Source organism: Pan troglodytes, chromosome 7 (genome assembly GCF_028858775.2).
Source record: "Pan troglodytes isolate AG18354 chromosome 7, NHGRI_mPanTro3-v2.0_pri, whole genome shotgun sequence".
Classification (NCBI taxonomy): domain Eukaryota; kingdom Metazoa; phylum Chordata; class Mammalia; order Primates; family Hominidae; genus Pan; species Pan troglodytes.
The window spans coordinates 134,015,421-134,033,265 of record NC_072405.2 but is presented as its reverse complement, the minus strand read 5'-3'; the positions used below and the strand labels follow the sequence as shown (position 1 = coordinate 134,033,265).

Below are 17,845 nucleotides of genomic sequence, written 5' to 3'. Positions count from 1 at the left end.
AGTTAATAACAATGTGTCAATTTTTCTAGGCTAATCGCAATGAAGGAGATGGCGTGGACAAAGATCTAGCTGGTCAGGATGCCAAAGATCTGTATGATGTATGTGTGCAGACGTGCCAGTCTCTGCAAATTCTTTTTTTAAATTTATTAGCATTATTTTCAACAAATGTTTATTTCATGCAAAGAGGAGTTACTTGGGAAATAAGAAACAAAGATATGCTTAGATCTTTCTAGATCATATATATAGTCTCCATGAATCTAAATGAATGGTTCCTATTCTTATACTCTGGGGTTGACCACATCAGATCTGTTTTGGAACAAAGAATGGTATAAACAATATAAATAAGTATGTGAAATACATTTGTGGGTTAGAAGCTGAAAGTGCTTAGTCCATTTGACTTCTATTCAATGCATAGTTTATAATTTCCTGTCAGTGAGGCCTAGTCACAGCACTGCATAATCAGTCTTTTCACAAAAGCCTTTTTCAAAGTGTTTGTATTTGACCCTTGAGGCAGGGGAAGGCCGCTGGGGCACTGATGAGCTTGCGTTCAATGAAGTCCTGGCCAAGAGGAGCTACAAGCAGTTACGAGCCACCTTTCAAGCCTATCAAATTGTAAGTCATAAAGTATTGGGGCAAAAGAGTTCACTCTGAAAGTGTCTTAAGTTATTTCCAAAAGAAGCCAAGATCTGCAATAAGGAACTGGGGATCCTTTACAACAGTGGTTCTCAATTGGAGGCGATTTTCCTACCTAGGGAATATTTGATAATGTCTAGAATTATTTGGAGTTGTCACAGCTGGGGGTGGTGGCCCTGGCATCTAGTGAACAGAGGCCCGGGATGCTGCTAAACAGCCTGCAGTGCACAGGAAAGCCCACCACCTGTCCAGACCAAGAATCGTCCAGACCCAGATGCAGTACCCAGGCTGGAAACCGGCTTCACAACAGACGCCAGGGAAGCAAGTGTCCCATTCAGGGGAGAAGCTCTAGAGTCCAAGAGCCCAGGTGCAAATCCTGGGTCTACCACTGGCAAGTGACCAAATCTCTCCAGCCTGTTTGTAGAACAGGAACTGTGAACATCATCTTCACACCCTCAGAGTGATTTTAAGGTTAAATAAGATAAAGACTCAGAACAGTTGAGCTGGCATGTGGCAAGCATACTAATGTTTGCTACTATTACTCCAGTTTACAGTTGGCTAACAGTGCCCACCATTCTCAAGACAGATATGAGGTACCTCAAAGATAGGCTCCTGAAAAGATGCACATAAATTATATTTTAATCCCAGGATAAATTTAAGCCCACAAGGCGAGTTAGTTATTTCAAGGCCCTTAGCAGTAAGTCCTTCCCTGAAAAGCAGTCTTTACTTGCAAAACGCCTGGAGTGGAATATCAGATTTTTTTTTTTGGCATCCTATTTTATATGTGTAGAGTGCTTTTACCTGCTCAAAGCACTTCTATGTTCTGTGTCTCATTCAGTTTCACAACAACAGCGTAACTATAATGTAGGCCGAACAACTATTGTGACCCACAACTGCTGGACAAGGAAAGTCTGTTGAGTGAGGAACCATCTGTAACTTATCAGGACCACACAGCAAGTCGGTAGCAGAGAGTGGATGAGAACTCCAAGACTCCCCGGCCTGAGCTCCTACCTCAGCTGAAGCTGGCCACTCCTCACTCCAAATAGCATTTCCTATGTGTTGCCAGCAGATAAAAAGACAATAAAGCTTTGGAATTTTATCATGACTGTATATAAGCCTTTAGGGCCTGCTCCTTTCAAATCGTGCCCAGAGTCATGATCAAAGACAGCTGACCCTGCACTCCCCCGGTCTCTTGTTCCTGGAGCTGCGTAGCCTCTGAGCTGGAGGACTTCTCTATGACTGAGATCCTCCTCCCACACTACAGAGCCCACAGATGCAGTTTCTGGGTACGTGTGTGTGTGTGTATGAACTGACTACCTGAAAGTACACTCTCCAGGCTAATATCTCAAAAGTTGATCCTGAAACAGCACCATCAGCATCACTTGAGAATTTGTTTAAATTGAGAATTCTCAGTCCCCACCAGACCTACTGAATCAGATTCCCCGGGGCTAGGGCCTGACCATCTGTGTTAGAGCAGGTGTTCCAGGTGATTTTAATGTATATTACAGTTTAAGAAGTCCGCTTTAGGCTACAGCTGTATGTCCTTGTGCAAGTTATTAAGGGTTCTGTGCCTCGGTTTCCCAAACTGTAAAATAGGGATAATAGTACCTACTTCATAGGGTTAATAAGGATTAAATGAGTTAACAGAAATAAGCAGTTAGTCCCTGGCATGCAGTAGGCATTCAATGAACATTAGCAATTGTCAGGCATCTCCCTGGGTGAACAGACAGTGCCAAAAATCAGGGCTAAAGCTTATATGTACAATAAGGTAATCTATGGATTTGATGATTCTTTACATGAAACCAGCTCTAAAATGCTATCTATTCATCCATTTCAAAAGCCTTGCTCAAGTGTCATTCTTGATATTTATTGCTGATGTTTTTAGAGTTCAGCCTGCTCTTAGACACTGGTTCTATGATTTTTCTGATGGCTTCTGACCAAAAGCACAGAGATGCTAGTCTGAGATCACTGGAGTTTCTTATGTGGCATGAGTCGTCCTGGCTTAGGGTTGAATTTTAATTTTCAGCACAGAAACTCAGGGTTTTGCCATTTATTTATGCTCTAAGCCTGAGTCTTAACTTCTGACACTCCCAGCAATCCCAGGCCACGCAACAGTTTCCCAAACTTCTGCATCATGCAGGATTATTACAGTCCCCAATATTACCAAATATGAAAGACTTATATAGCTATAAAACCAAAGTAAAGTCCCCAAACAGGGCTCAGCATAAACAGTAGGTATGCATACCCATAGCCCACTTTGCTGCCACCTCACTGCGTGCCTCACCCTTTGCTCCTCCCCTGTACATGTTCTTCATTCCACGCCAGAGGCTTCAGCCCTCTAACTGCTATAGTCAGTGCCAGAGCACAGAGGGCTCTGCTGTCAGCGTGCCGTCCATTTGGGGAAACCGATTTTCAAAGAAAGAAATGTCTCCCCTGCTCCTCTAATAACCTCCCTGCAGGCATTGCTGCCTGTTTAACTAGAGTCTTAGAGACTTGTTTGGAATCTACCCTTATAATGTGTTTTTCTACTGAGATCAGAAAATCTGTTTCTGTACAAAGAGCCCCTAAGAATCATGTTGCAGTAACTGAAGTGAGAAGTATCCAAAGTACAGTCCCAACAGCTTGGGCCAGACCATTGTTTCAGATTGTGTCCCACGGAGATGCCTCAGCAGCTACCAGGAGTAGGGTGGGGCAGGAAGCAGACAGGGCAGTACCTTCTTGTTGCAGTGTGTGAATAGCGCCTCCTGGAGTTGTGCAAGGAAAAAACCTGAGAGGGCAAAAACACGGTATAGATGCCAATGGCAAGGGAAAGGAGCCCACCTCCCGCCTCCCAGTACAGCTCTGCTTTCTGCTTTCATCTGTTTTGTAGGCTGAGATTCTACAGAAAATTTAAAATCCCTGCTCTAGCCTGGTATTAACAATAGAAATGGAAAATGGTTTAATGTGAGGATTTTTTAAAGTAAACAAGACCTGTGTGAACAAAATGTTCTCTTGAAGTATGATCTCAGTCTACAGAACAAGAACCTTGTTTCTGGGAAAGGGATACCAATCCCTTCCAAAATAATGACTCCTACATCAAACCCAAAAAAGACTGGGGGCAGCTAAGGAAGGGACAGTTCCCCCACTCTTCTAATCTGGTTTCTATTGCCACACACCAAGGCCTCCAGATACGCAAACAATGACTAGGAGATCAAGCAACAGGGCTTCATTAAATCTGGACACAGTTCCTCCCCCGACATATATTGTGCTTACATCACAAAGAACATTTTGTTTACCTGTGTTTTCAAAATAAACCACATAAACTCCACTGGTGCATACTCAAAGTCCCCAATTATTTATAGAATCAATTGTGTCATATCCTCAAAAGATAATTTCTAAGAAAGAAATTTCAGTGTTTCTAATGCTTAATTGCATTTCTCCAAACCCAGCAAAGCATTCTCCTTTCTCTTTATGTGCCTGCCCTGAGCTTGGCCCGGGCAGTATTTGTGTTAAGGATAGTCACAATTTACTCTGAACTTCAGCTTCTGTAAATATTTAGAAAGAAACCTAATGTGTAATGCTGCCCAGAGCAATATGTGAGCCAGTGGTGAATATAGGATTATTTGGAATCACCCCAGAGTGAAGACAAGTGGCATTTTGATGTGGTCAGCACCCCCGGCTCCCAGCCCTTGCAGACCCACCCTCTCAGGAGCTTTAGATCAAGTTGTTATCATGAACTTCACCATGCCTACTTATTTCACTCAAACTGTGACTAAGTCCCTGGTCCCAAGACAAGGGAGAGGATGGAGGTGCATGTCAGATGATCATAACCACAGCCTCCTGGGAAATTGAAACTGGAAAGGGTGAAGAACACATGGGAACTAAACTACACATCAATGTTAAAAAAAAAATCTATGATTATAGTATACATTATATATTAATTATATATTATAATATATATTATATATTAATTGTTTCTCCACTCCCAAATTTTACAGATGAGGAAATTGAGGTTGAGGGAGTGGCACTAAGGTCAAATCCATTAGGAGTCAAATCTAGACTGACTCCTCAGCAACGAGAGCCCTCTCTCGAATGGGTGGCAAACACTCCAATCCTACAAGGCAAGAGTCGGGCTAGGAGTTCCCTGAAGCCACAGGACTAAATCTAGTAAACTTTAGTGCTTTTTGTAGAGGAACAACCCCAAGAGTCCTAAGGTCAAAGGCAAACCTGGAATAACAGTTGATTTTGGTTTTCGCTGCAGCTCATTGGCAAAGACATAGAAGAAGCCATTGAGGAAGAAACATCAGGCGACTTGCAGAAGGCCTATTTAACTCTCGGTAAAGTAAAGTTGGGAGAGCTCCTGTCTTAGGTTGGGCTGCCTGGAACCAGACTCAGACAGAGGTTTGTGTGTAGGAAGATTTGAGGGAATAGCTTTTGGGGGTCAACACGTCTAAGCAGCACTGAGCAAGAGAGATAGTGACTGTGATGTAGTTGCAACAGGGGCGTTGCTGATCCCACAGGAAGCTTGGAAGCTGAGATGTCCAAGGTGGAGCAAGGGGGCCAGGCTTTTGCACCCCACATCAAACAGTCATGTAACACTGGCTGTACCAGGGGAGCAGTGCAACTTTGGGCAAGCCAGCTCTCTCCCTTGGAGGGAAATTCCTGGGGAGGGACTCAGCTGTGAATGACTGCCTCGATCCTGAATAGGGCATCTGAGTGGCACACCACAGCATCCATTGCAGTCCTGCTGTATTAGTCCGTTTTCATGCTGCTGATAAAGACATAGCCAAGATGGGGTAATTTATAAAGAAAAAGATGCTTAATGGACTCACAGTTCCACGTGCCTGGGGAGGCCTCACAATCATGGCTGAAGACGGAAGGCACAGCTTACATGGTGGCAGACAAGGGAGAATAAGACCCAAGCAAAAGAGGAAACCCCTTATAAAATCATCAAATCTCGTGAAACTTATTCACTACCATGAGAACCATATGAGAGGAAACCACTCCCATGATTGAATTATCTCCCACTGGGTCCCTCCCACAACATGTGGGAATTGTGGGAGCTATAATTCAAGATGAGATTTGGGTGGGGACACAGCCACACCATATCACCCACTAACACCATGGGTCCCTGAGGGCACCTGTCAACAACCTAGACTGTTATCCAGTTTCAGGCAGCCTGATAGCTCACAGGTTTCCTTTTCCATTTGGTTCCTTTCAATGTTTTCAAAGAATGAAGTTTGTTTGGAAAGAGAGGGGAGGGAGATCAGATCCTGATTGTGCCAACCAAACCCCAGGACCTCCTCTCCAGGTGTTGCCCAAAGGCAGGAAATAGCAGAGAGATGGGCATGGAGCTGTGTCTGACAGGCTCCTTCTTTCTTTCTGCAAGCCCTGGAATGAAGGCATTGTCCATTGTCCACAGTCCTGTGGTGAGGAATCCAGGGCACCAACCCAAATGGCAGAAGGAATGGAGAGACCTGTTCTCAGAAGAGGAAGAACCAAATAAGCAGCCCTGGAAGTTAAAAAATGTGCTCCAGTTGCCAAACTCTTTTGTTTGGTTTCTTTGGGGTTTTTTTGAACAATGTCAGCAATTGATTTTTTTTAATCCATCCTTATTTTGCATTCAATGAGCAAGACCTCTGCTGTGATATCCGGAGGCCTAAAAATCCCTGGTGTTACTCATGACCCACACTGGATATATACACGAGCCCTGGTATAAGTGACTGTGCTTAGGGCCTTAAGCCATTTATGCCGGAGGTTGCAATTTTTTGAATTGCAGACATGTGTGAAAAATTCAGACCTTGGCGATGACCTTGAGCAGTAGGATATAAATAACTCCTACAAGCTTAACATTCCAATAATGGAACACTAGGCATAATTAAGAAGAGTCTTGAGTAGATAATAGGATCTACTCACGGCCTGGTTCTGAGGCTGTACGTCCTTGCTTGCTATACTTGCAGTGTGAGAATCAGGAAAACACCAGAGTGCAGTCAGAAGATGGTATTACAACTATTCAATGATTTAACATTTATTCAGCACCTGCCTGGGCCCAGGGTTTGTGCTGGGTGTGGGAAAAGGAGGTAAATAAGGCCAGTTCTTGCTCTTAAGGAGCCTAAAGCTCATGGTGGATTTTAAGCTGGTGGGTACAATCAACAGATTAGGCTAAAGATAAAGATAAAAAAACAAAGAGCAAAGATGGTAGAGATGACAGAAAAGCCAAGTCCCTGGGGTTGAGGACCACACAGTCTAAGAGAGAGCTGTACTCCAGTGGTAGTGAAAAAAAGTGATTAGAAAAGACCTTGAGAATAAGCCACACAAATAACAGAATACGGCTTCATGAGGACCACACAGTCTAAGAGAGAGCTGTACTCCAGTGGTAGCGAAAAAAAGTGATTAGAAAAGACCTTGAGAATAAGCCACACAAATAACAGAATACGGCTTCATGACTATTTTCTAGACACTTCTCACCCCGCTCCCACCTAACTTATAGCGATGCCAGTTTATGACTAACATCTAGGAGCAGGGGGTGAGGTCAAATGGCTCCCACCACATCCAGCCTCTGGAGCAGCATTTCTCAAAGTGAGGTCTATGGACCCCCTACCTTGGAATCACCTGTTACAATGCAGGTTCCTGGGCCCCACTCCAGGTTCCCACTGAGAACCTCCAGGAAGGGAGTCTGGGAAGCCACACTTTTACAAACTGTCCAAGTGACTGTGTTATACTCACTGAAGTTCAGGAACTCACTCTGAAGGCAAAGGGGAGCAAGATATAGAGCACCAGGCTGGCTGCCCTTCCTGCCATTTGCTGTGAAGAGGTTTTTTTCTTTCTTTCTTTCTTTCTTTTTTTTTTTTTTTTAAGACACAGTTTCACTCTGTCACCCAGGTTAGAGTGCAGTGGTGCAATCTTGGCTTACTGCAACCTCTGCCTCCCGGGTTCAAGTGGTTCTCATGCCTCAGCTTCTCAAGTAACTGGGATTACCAAGCCTGGCTAATTTTTATGTTATTAGTAGAGACGGAGTTTCACCATGTTGGCCAGGCTGGTCTCGAACTCCTGACTTCAAATGATCCACCCACCTTGGCCTCCCAAAGCGCTGGGATTACAGGTGTGAGCCACCATGCCTGGCTGCAGTGAATAATTTTATTCCACATCTTCTTTGGCTATCCCTGCCCAGCCTTTTGAGAGATTCCTGCTGCTGCTAACAACAGAGGTTGTTCCCCAAGCATAGATTATAGACAGGAGAAATGTTGAGTTTTCTTCCTGAAATATCATGTAGAAGGAATGTCAAGGGAGAAGACCCCTGTGCAGGAGTGGAACACAGTGACTTCAGGCAGACAATGATCCCCACATTAAGCCGCGCTGTATGGAAGAGGATTTTCAGGAAAACTTTGTGGTGCTCATTAGCTCAAATTGTCTGGGGATCACAGTAAGTCTTGAATATGCTACTCCCCAGAATAGCGTGCAAGTTTCCCCTGAACCACCAATCCAGCAGCTTTTGGGTTGTTCTCAGGAGAAAGAGGCCAGACATCGTTTCTTTTCCAGTGCGATTTTCTTTTCCACTGAAACTGTGACAGCTGCCACATGGCCTGTGAAAGGCAGCTGGTCCCCAAACTAGACTCTCCTTCCCGAACTCTGCTCCTCTCCCCTGCTTATAAGCATCAATCACACATACAGTCCCCTAGACAACAACAGCCCCATTATGGGACATAGTAAGTTTGCACATTCCACATTTATGCTGAAATAATCACTTACTGTTAATCACTAACATCATCAAGTGTTCTAGAGAAATGTTAACAGCCTAAAGGGCAAATATTTTTTTTTCCTCTAACGTGTTAGCCATGATGGATTCATATGAGCCTGGGAGGAGGGGAAGGAATGATTTATTCCCAGGAGAAGAGATGCACCCTGTCACCTGCTTGATGAATAGAGACCACGCTTCATTAAGCTGTGGATAGATCAAAGCTGGAAGGCAAGGGGAAGCCAGGAAAGAGCAAATAGCAGCATCGTAGGAAAGTGATCTTTAAAAAGGATCAAACATTTCATGAAGTCCACATCCCGGATTGCAAACCAAAAGATCGTGGGGAACCTGGAAAAGGTTCAGAGATGAGGCTTACAAAACAACCCCAGTGAGGAAAAACAAAGAGTAGGGAGGTTGTTGAGCATAGGAGAGCAGGCGGCTGTCCAACTGGATACATTGTCAAGATGATGAAGTTTTGTTCCAGAAGGTTGCTGGCCAATCTGTTTCCCTTCAGAACCCTAGGACAGCACCAGAGATTTCACTCGATAGGGAAAGTTATTTCTGCTGGGAAATAACGAGAATCATGGACGTGGCCGGGAGGGCCCGAAGATGCCACAGCTCTCCTCTAGAGGGTCTTTAGGGGACAGGAGGGGAGCTATGCTTGAAGATTCCAGGTGCTCTGACCAGGGAATCTTCCAAATCTCATTTCGCAACGGTGTCAAGTCAGCTCCTTTCACACCTCTGCCTCACCATCCAGTCAGCTCGAAGGGCAGCCAGGTGACATTTAGGGGGGTCCCAGGGTCATTCCACAAAACGTGAAAGCCTCACATTCTCTTTTCCTTTGTCCTGCCCAGTGAGATGTGCCCAGGATTGTGAGGGCTATTTTGCTGAACGTCTGTACAAGTCGATGAAGGGTGCGGGGACCGATGAGGAGACGTTGATTCGCATAATCGTGACCAGGGCCGAGGTAAGACACACTCCGACTCCAAAGAGGCGGCTGCAACTTCTCTTTTTTCCACCACTGATGTCATCAACAAGTAGTTTCTATTAAGGGCCTATTTACAGAAAAAGTAAAACAGAGACGGCCCCTTGCCTTCCCAGAATTTGCAGAAGACATTGTGCTCTGCTTCAATCTGTTTCTTTTTATAAAAATACAATAATGATCGTTGCTTCTTTTTTTGCCCTCTGTGGCTCTGGAGAGCTCGTGGAGGGGCGCAGAGGCAACCCTGTCGAGCGGTTCTCAGGGGCTGCAGCTATGCATGGCTCCATGTTAAGGAAGACAAAACAAACACACTTGAAAGAGGTCAACCAGCAGCAGGAACAAAAAGAGAATGATTTCTGAATTCCTGAGTGAGGCCTTTCCTTACCTGAACACACTGCAGAAGCAAGCACATCAGCATAAGGCAATGGTTCTCAATCTTTTTAAAAACTATTGCTGTTCTAAGGAACCTTTTTAGACACGTGTTTCTTCATTGCCATCCCTTCCCCCCAAGAAATGTTAACACCAGAGATAATACTACAAATCTGTTTATATACCATGTGGATATCAGTGCTTTATACATAAAAAAATTAAGGGCTTTTTCACCCCCTAAAAGCCAATTTGTGCTTGCTCTCGGAGAATGTGTGTGTATAAGAAAGAGAAGGGAGAGGAAGAGCCAACGGCTTGGGAGCAGCCGTCAAGATCACAGCTGGTCGGGTGCAATGGCTCATGCCTGTAATCCCAGCACTTTGGGAGGCCGAGGTGGGTGGATCGCCTGAGGTCAGGAGTTCGAGACCGGCCTGGCCAACGTGGTGAAACCCCGTCACTACTAAAAATACAAAAATTAGCTGGGCATGGTGGCACACACTTGTAGTCCCAGCTACTCAGGAGGCTGAGGCATGAGAATTGCTTGAACCCAGAAGGTGGAGGTTGCAGTGAGCCAAGATGGTGCCACTGCACTCCAGTCTGAGTAACAGAGCGAGACTCGGTCTCAAAAAAAAAAAAAAAAGGTCACAGCTAACACTTTGGGATGTGGGGCCACAGATAGAAGGTGGTACAAAATAAAGGGGAAGTGGCATTTCATCGGCAGCAGGAGAAGCCTTGGGGAATGAAGTGGAACTAAGCACTTGAAAACCACAGACATCTTCCCTCAAAAAAAAAAAAAAAAAACAGTTGTTAAATGAAGGGGGAGGTGAAGGGGGAGGGACACCAACCCAAATTCTGATCCATGGCTTCTTAACAAATAATGCTTAACATCTGACACTGTTTTTAAATATAACTTTGCAACAAGACGGTTCTTGCTTTTTTATTTCTATTCCTGGAATTTCTCCTCCCCTCCTTTCTCCTCCTCCACAACTCATCTTTTTCTATTGAAGGCCATGTCTCTCTCTCTCCCCTCTTTCCCTTTGCCAGTCTCTCTGCTCTGCTCCTGCCATGCCTCTGCCTCTCTCCTCCATGGCTCCAAATCCCTCTCCCTCCTTTCTCTCCAGGTCTTCTGCCTTGTCCGTCCCTCTGTCTCTTAGCAACTCGACCTCCAGCCAAAGTCACTGAGAGATGAGAGATCTTGAGGGACTCAAAAGGGACAGGTTGAACACAAAGAAGACCCAGGATTCCAAATGACCCCCAGAGAGACTGGATCCATCCGAAGGGCTTGTGAGGGTTCCGTGATCACTCCGACGTGGCCCACGGAGTGTTTTATTCCAAGAAGCTCTGTCCCATCTCAGAATCAACCACACGTCCTGGGCCATCTCAACATGTGGGCAGTTCCCTCAGAAGGCTTCGGGCCTGGCTAGATATAGTAGTTTGGCCAGATTTCCTAATCTCCCAAAGCCACAGAACAGAGCCCTGTGCACCCCATCCCTACCCACCCTCCACCTTCCTGCCCGTGTCCCAGCACGGGGCAAGGAGCCAAGCAGCGGAGCAGGGGGACACACAGGCTGGGGGAGAGACAGACTCCACCTGTCTCCTGTAGTGTCTGCCACCTGCTCCGCATCCACTGCAAACTCTCCCTCACTCCCCCACATACTCCCATCCTGATCATTTCTCTCACTGTCTCAGCTCAGCCCTCTCACTGGGGCAAGAGAAGAAAGAATCAGATCCCTGAGCCACACTTTTTGGGTCTGGAGTACAAGGTAGGGTCTAAGCCAAAAAAGAAAAGAACAGAAAGACTCCTGGTTAAAAAGAGTTCTCTGCTTCTTTTATGAGATCCATTATGTTCCACCTGGAATTACATCTTTTCTGGTACAAGTATCGTCTCCTTTGCTAGGCTGTAAGAATCTTCTGGCAGAGCAATCTTTGGATTTATTTTTCTCCTGAGTCCTATCATCACTTCTAGCACCTGGGTTTTTCAAGCTTCCAATAAATTAGATTCAAAATAAATCCTACAAGTTGCTAGTGATTTGAGTTGTGTTGACTGGTACTAATATCCTTGCTAATCAGGGTATGAGGGAAAAACTGCTTAATTGCTTAATTCCACATCTCTGTGTTGACAATTTTCTTAATTTTATACCAGGGGTCAACCAACTACAGCCTGCAGGCCAATTCAGGCTCACTGCCAGGTTGTGTACAGTCCTGCTAGCTTAGGGCTATTCATTTTCAAATAAATGTTAAAACTCAAAAGAAAGATAATACTTTGTAACATGTAAAAACTGTATGAAATTCAAGAGTTTTAGGGCCAGGCACGGTGGCTCACGCCTGTAATCCCAGCACTCTGGGAGCTGAGGTGGGTAGATCAGCTGAGGTCACGAGTTCGAGACCAGTCTGGCCAATATGATGAAACCCCCGTCTCTACTAAAAATACAGAAAAAAATTAGCCAGGCATGGTGGTTGACTGTAATCCCAGCTACTTGGGGGGCTGAGGCAGGACAATCACTTGAACCCAGGAGGCGGAGATTGCAGTGAGCCGAGACTGCACCATTGCACTCCAGCCTCGGCAACAAGAGCGAAGCTCTGTCTCAAAAAAAAAAAAAAAAAAAAGAAATTCAAGAGTTTTAGTGGAACACACACACACGTGGACACCTCTGCAACCTTTGGGGAATTGACCTCTGCCTTCCCTTTCCTGATCACAAAATTGAAATAATGTGATAAAGGAAATAATGATAGGAAATAAAGCCCTATCTCAAGGGCTGTTTTAAGGCATGAATGAGCAAATGAGTATAACATGTGTAGAACAGTGCCCACTGTTTGTGAACACACCATAAATGTTCTTATCTCCATTGCTGTTATTTTTTCTACAGGTGGACCTTCAGGGGATCAAAGCAAAGTTCCAAGAGAAGTATCAGAAGTCTCTCTCTGACATGGTTCGCTCAGATACCTCCGGGGACTTCCGGAAACTGCTAGTAGCCCTCTTGCACTGAGCCAAGCCAGGGCAATAGGAACACAGGGTGGAACCGCCTTTGTCAAGAGCACATTCCAAATCAAACTTGCAAACGAGACTCCCGCACGAAAACCCTTAAGAGTCCCGGATTACTTTCTTGGCAGCTTAAGTGGCGCAGCCAGGCCAAGCTGTTTAAGTTAAGGGCAGTAACGTTAAGATGCGTGGTCAGGGCACCTTGAACTCTGGCTTAGCAAGCATCTAGGCTGCCTCTTCACTTTCTTTTAGCATGGTAACTGGATGTTTTCTAAACACTAATGAAATCAGCAGTTGATGAAAAAACCACGCATTTGTAATGGCACATTTAGAAGGATATGCATCACACAAGTAAGGTACAGGAAAGACAAAATGAAACAATTTATTAATTTTCCTTCTGTGTGTTCAATTTGAAAGCCTCATTGTTAATTAAAGTTGTGGATTATGCCTCTATCAGCTGCTTTTCCAAAGATTGTCTTGATAAGTTTGGGCTCTTCTCTTGGAAATGTATGACTTGTGAAATTCAAACCTATATTTTTTTAGTGGTCACTAATCAAGGCTAGTCATAAGGAAACAATTCATTTGCTTTTGTAAACTGTAACTAAGGGTAAAATTCCCTAATCTGCTACCTGGTTTAACTGGGTTTTCTTCTCTAGACATTTGACCCACTTGAGTCTTCCATCTGATCTTCAAATACAATTAAGCTGAGCAAAGTGCCAGCAAGATCAAGATCAATGGTCTACCTCTGAAGTGAATTGATTCCACACCAATAGATTCTGTGTTCCAAAACTTTAGTCTCATAGCCATGTGTTGCTAGACATAGAGGGATCTCTCAAGAGAACCTGGACACTTTGGCCCAATAATCATAGTTGTCATTCATTGGCTGATAATTTGTGCCTGACACTGAGTAGTCCAATTTCATTCTTAATCCTCCCCACAGCTCTATGTGGTTAATATTACTCCCAATTATCAGTTGAGGAAACTGACACATTAAGTAACCTATCTAAATTCATTTACAAGTGCTGTTTTCACACTGCTATAATTACCGGTAAAAAATTACCAAGACTGGGTAATTTATAAAGAAAAGAGGTTTAAGTGACTCACAGTTCCGCAGGGCTGGGGAGGCCTCAGGAAACTTACAATCATGGTGGAAGGGGAGGAGGCACGTCTTATGTGGCAGCAGGAAAGAAAGAGTGGTGAGTGAAGGGGGAAGAGCCACTTATAAAACCATCAGATCTCATGAGAACGCCCTCACTGTGACGAGAACAGCATGGGGGACACAGACCCCATGATCCAATCACCTCCCACCAGGTCTTTCCTGGGGATTACAATTGACACGTGAGGATTACAATTTGTGATGAGATTTGGGTGGTGACATAAGAGCCAAACCATGTCAACTAGCATTTCAATCCAGGGCTGGCTGACACCAGGAATCATGCTACTAACTGCCTTTATTGGAAAAATCAGTTGAAGTACATGGGAATGGGTCTGTATTCATTCATCTGCTTAATTCCCTACTATCTGCCAATCACTGTGCTGTGCTCTGAGGATACAAAGACAAGTAGAACACTGACTCCCCTTGGTGCAGTTCATTCCCAGGTCAATAATGTCTCTTTTATTCAATAGAATGCTGTAAGTGCATTAATAAGAGCAGTATATTTGTTCATTTTCACACTGTTCATTTTCACACTGCAGTAAAGAACTACCTGAGACTGGGTAATTTATAAAGAAAATGGGTTTAATTGACTCACATTTCCACCTGGCTGGGGAGGTCTCAGGAAACTTACAATCATGGCAGAAGGTAAAGGGGAAGCAAAGCACGTGTTACATGGTGGCAGGAGCGATGGGGGAGGGGAAGTGCCACACTTTTAAACCATCAGATCTTGTGAGAACTCACTCACTATCATAAGAACAGCATGGGGGAAACTCCCCCCATGATCTAATCACCTCCCAGCAGGTCCCTCCCTCGACACATGGGGATTACAATTCAAGATGAGATTTGGATGGGGACGCAGAGCCAAACCATATCAAGCAGGTAAAGGGCTCTACCTATGAGTAAGAAGAGAGAACACACAGCTCTGCATGGGGAACTGGGGAACACTTCCCAGAGATGCATTTGTGCTGGGTTTTAAAGAATGCATAGAAGCTCTCCAGAAAAATAAAGGAAGAAGGGCACAAGCAGAGGCTGGAGAAGCCTGAGTGGGCAGGGTGTGTTCAGGGAGAGGTGAAATCCGTTCTCCTGGGGCACAGATGTGTGGAAAGAAAGGAATGGCCCTGGCAGGCAGGCAAAGCAGCTGTGAAAATAGGTTTGAACCACATCAGCCATGGTTCTGCCTGCCAAGCATGAGTTTGGTCCTCTGGGCAACAGCAGTCATTGGAGATGTTTAAGCGAAGAACATGATCACATCTGGGCTTTGGGAAATCACTTCAGTGGCTGCTAGACATAGAGGGATCTGTCAAGAGAACCTGAACACCTTGGTCCAATAATCATAGTTATCATTCATTGGCTGATTATTTGTGCCTGACACTACTAAGTAGCACAATCTCATTCACACCATTTGGGGTGTGATCAACATATAACAAACAGCCCAGTCAGTTAAGGATAGATGCCATAATTGTCTTTTTAGTTGCTATAAAACAGTGATGGACATATTAAGAAGTTATGTTAACATCAGTGTCTTCAACATCCTGGTTTATCTACTTAATAGTCATTGCCATCATTATAAACTTTAATACATAAAAAATTATTTGCTAGAACCAAGCTCAGTGACAAAACGTATTTGTATTTACCTGTTTGTTGCCAAAGCTGGTCTTTGCTTTTATAACCAGAAACAAAACAACCAGTTTTTGGGATCCGAGCTCGTGGTAAGGACAGAAAAACAAATCAATGGACTGAAAAGAGATCTATTAAAAACAGACACAATTTGAGACTGTTAATGGCCATAATTCACACAGAGACAAGCAAGAAGATATTTTACAGGTGGAGAAACTGAGGCTGATAAGATGGAGAAGCCAGGTCATTTACTCAAGATCGCCCACATAAAGTACCAGGGCCAGAATTCAACCCAAGTCCTTCTGCCTCTAATGCCCGTGCTCTTCGCCAGACTAGCTCATGGTCCATGAGTGCTTTTGTCTAAAATTTTGCTGAGTGAGACATCAAGGTTCCTTTCTGTGGCTGCTCAATATTGCTCATCACTTGCAAGCTGGAGCCAGTTTCTGGGTACTCGCCTGGGGTCTGGTCTGTCCCAGGTATGCCCCACCCTTCCTCTCCCACAGAGGCAACTCAGGAATGTCTTCTTTTTTCCCTTCCACACACCCCTGCCCTGCCCAGGTCCCTCTGACTTCTCCCTGTGCCCCCAGCCCTCCTGCCTGTGGAGAGAGGGAATGGGGAGGATAAAAATAGAAAGAAGGGAGAGAGGAGAGCATCACCATCTTGACATCTCCCCACTGCACAGCCCTGTTCCTCATACTAGCCCCTTCCTCTAGGGCCACTAAAGGAATGCCAGCTCCTGCCACCCAGATGCTTAGATAGGTAGGGGGCTCCAAACCCCACCTCCAGGGATGCACAGAGGAGAGCATATTCTGCCAAGGTATGCCATTCCCCATGGAATTCTGTGCCAGGCCCTGACTGGGTTCCACACTATTTCTCACTCACAGTGAGTCACCTGGGTTTTGTGGGTGAATAGATTCTGGGGAGCTGGTCTGGGTGAACCATAGAAGAAGCTGAAAGTCCTCCCACCCCACCCCAGGAGCCAAGGGCATCCCATGACTTACTGTGGGAGCTTCAGCCCTCCACAGATCCCTCTCAGCAGTGCCGGGGCTTCCACGTGGCTCCCCCATGCAGGCCCACCCCTCAAATGTGTGGGTCCAGCCCATCTCTTCAGCTTCTGCGTCTGTCCTGAACAGGGAGGGACCTATGAGGACAGCTTGGCCCACCCAGCCAACTTCTTTCCACAACCTGCTATGGACCCTGGGAAGAGACCCGCAGCAACCCTGGAAGCTCAGGGCTCAGCTCAGGGCTCAGGGCAGGGCATTTTGAAGTCTCAGGAGCTAGGTCAAGAAAAGGGTGTCCAAGCCACAAGTGGGTGTGTCTCCTGGACCCCAAGGACTTCCCAGCCCACAGGGAGGGGCACAGCAGAGGAAGGCAGGGAGGCATCCTCCAGAGTGGGCCAGGGCGGGACACCAGGGTCCAGGGTGGGACATTGCTCCCATGAGCCCCTTGGAGTGGCACTGGCCACTCACGTTCTTAGTCTTCTCTGGCCTCTAACTCTCCTATTTCTTCTGCTCAGGTTGCTGGGACCCTACATGGGCCTCAATCACATCAAATAGGCAAAATGCCCTCCTGCATGCATGCACACACATGTGCATGTGTGCACACACACACACACACACCCCACTTCCTTCTGATGCACAGGTGGCACTGCCTAATCTGGACTTCTGGGGCCTGATGGAGACTGGAGGCAATAGCCCTTTGTCATTTCTTTTCAGCCCCACCCCTCGCCAGGACTCAGGCTTTCAAGTCCAAAGGGCTAGAGGGCAACTGGCCGGTCCCTATTCCAATCATGTAATGAGCCTGAACTGCAAGCCATGCACCGGGCACTGTGCTAGATGCTGAGGGTTCCAGGGCAAGCCCCTCACACCTCATTCTGCCCTTATGGTGCTTCTTCTGGTTTGCAGGGAGACAAACAACTGTCAAGTAAACAAACCCAATCGGAAATTGAGCATGGTTTATAAAGCCAGCCATAAAAGAAAGAAACTGGAGCCTGTGATGTGTGGTGATGGGGGCTGGACTGCAAGGGAGGGAGCAGGGAACTTCTTTACATGGGCAGCCAGGAAGCCTCTCTGAGGAGAGACTGAGGGGTGGGAGGAACCACCCATACACTAGGCAGGGGGAGTTTTGAGCACAGAGTACATGGGGATGACATACGAAAGAACAGAGGTGGCCGAGAGATCCCTGGACAGCCAGTGGTTGATGCTGTGTGAAGGAGGACAGAGCGAGGGGTGGTCAGGGCCCTGGTGGAGCAGCACCTCACAGGCCACAGTCAGGTGTTCGGGTTTTACTCTAAACGTAATTTTGAGGTACCACCCCGTCCTTCCCATGGGGGTGTCCCACATTCAGGCTCCAAGGTTCCACCCCTTTTGGTTCAAGCTCCACATTCCCTATGGTTCC

At 45.8% G+C, this 17,845-nt stretch overlaps 2 protein-coding genes across 11 annotated transcripts in view; one reads left to right on the top strand and one right to left on the bottom strand.

The window, feature by feature from the left end:
* The window catches only part of ANXA13 (annexin A13), a 56,787-nt gene extending 43,659 nt beyond the window's left edge, over nt 1–13,128 (top strand). For both annotated transcript variants that reach the window (XM_001149745.5, XM_001149806.7), the window contains 5 exons: nt 30–98; nt 511–612; nt 4,874–4,949; nt 9,202–9,314; nt 12,563–13,128. In XM_001149745.5, coding sequence (XP_001149745.1) covers nt 30–98; nt 511–612; nt 4,874–4,949; nt 9,202–9,314; nt 12,563–12,682 — 480 coding nt within the window. In that variant the 3' untranslated portion in view covers nt 12,683–13,128. The remainder of the gene's footprint in view (nt 1–29; nt 99–510; nt 613–4,873; nt 4,950–9,201; nt 9,315–12,562) is intronic.
* FAM91A1 (family with sequence similarity 91 member A1) overlaps nt 1–17,845 on the bottom strand; it is a 203,497-nt gene that overhangs the window by 122,047 nt on the left and 63,605 nt on the right. The gene's annotated exons all lie outside the window — the stretch shown is intronic.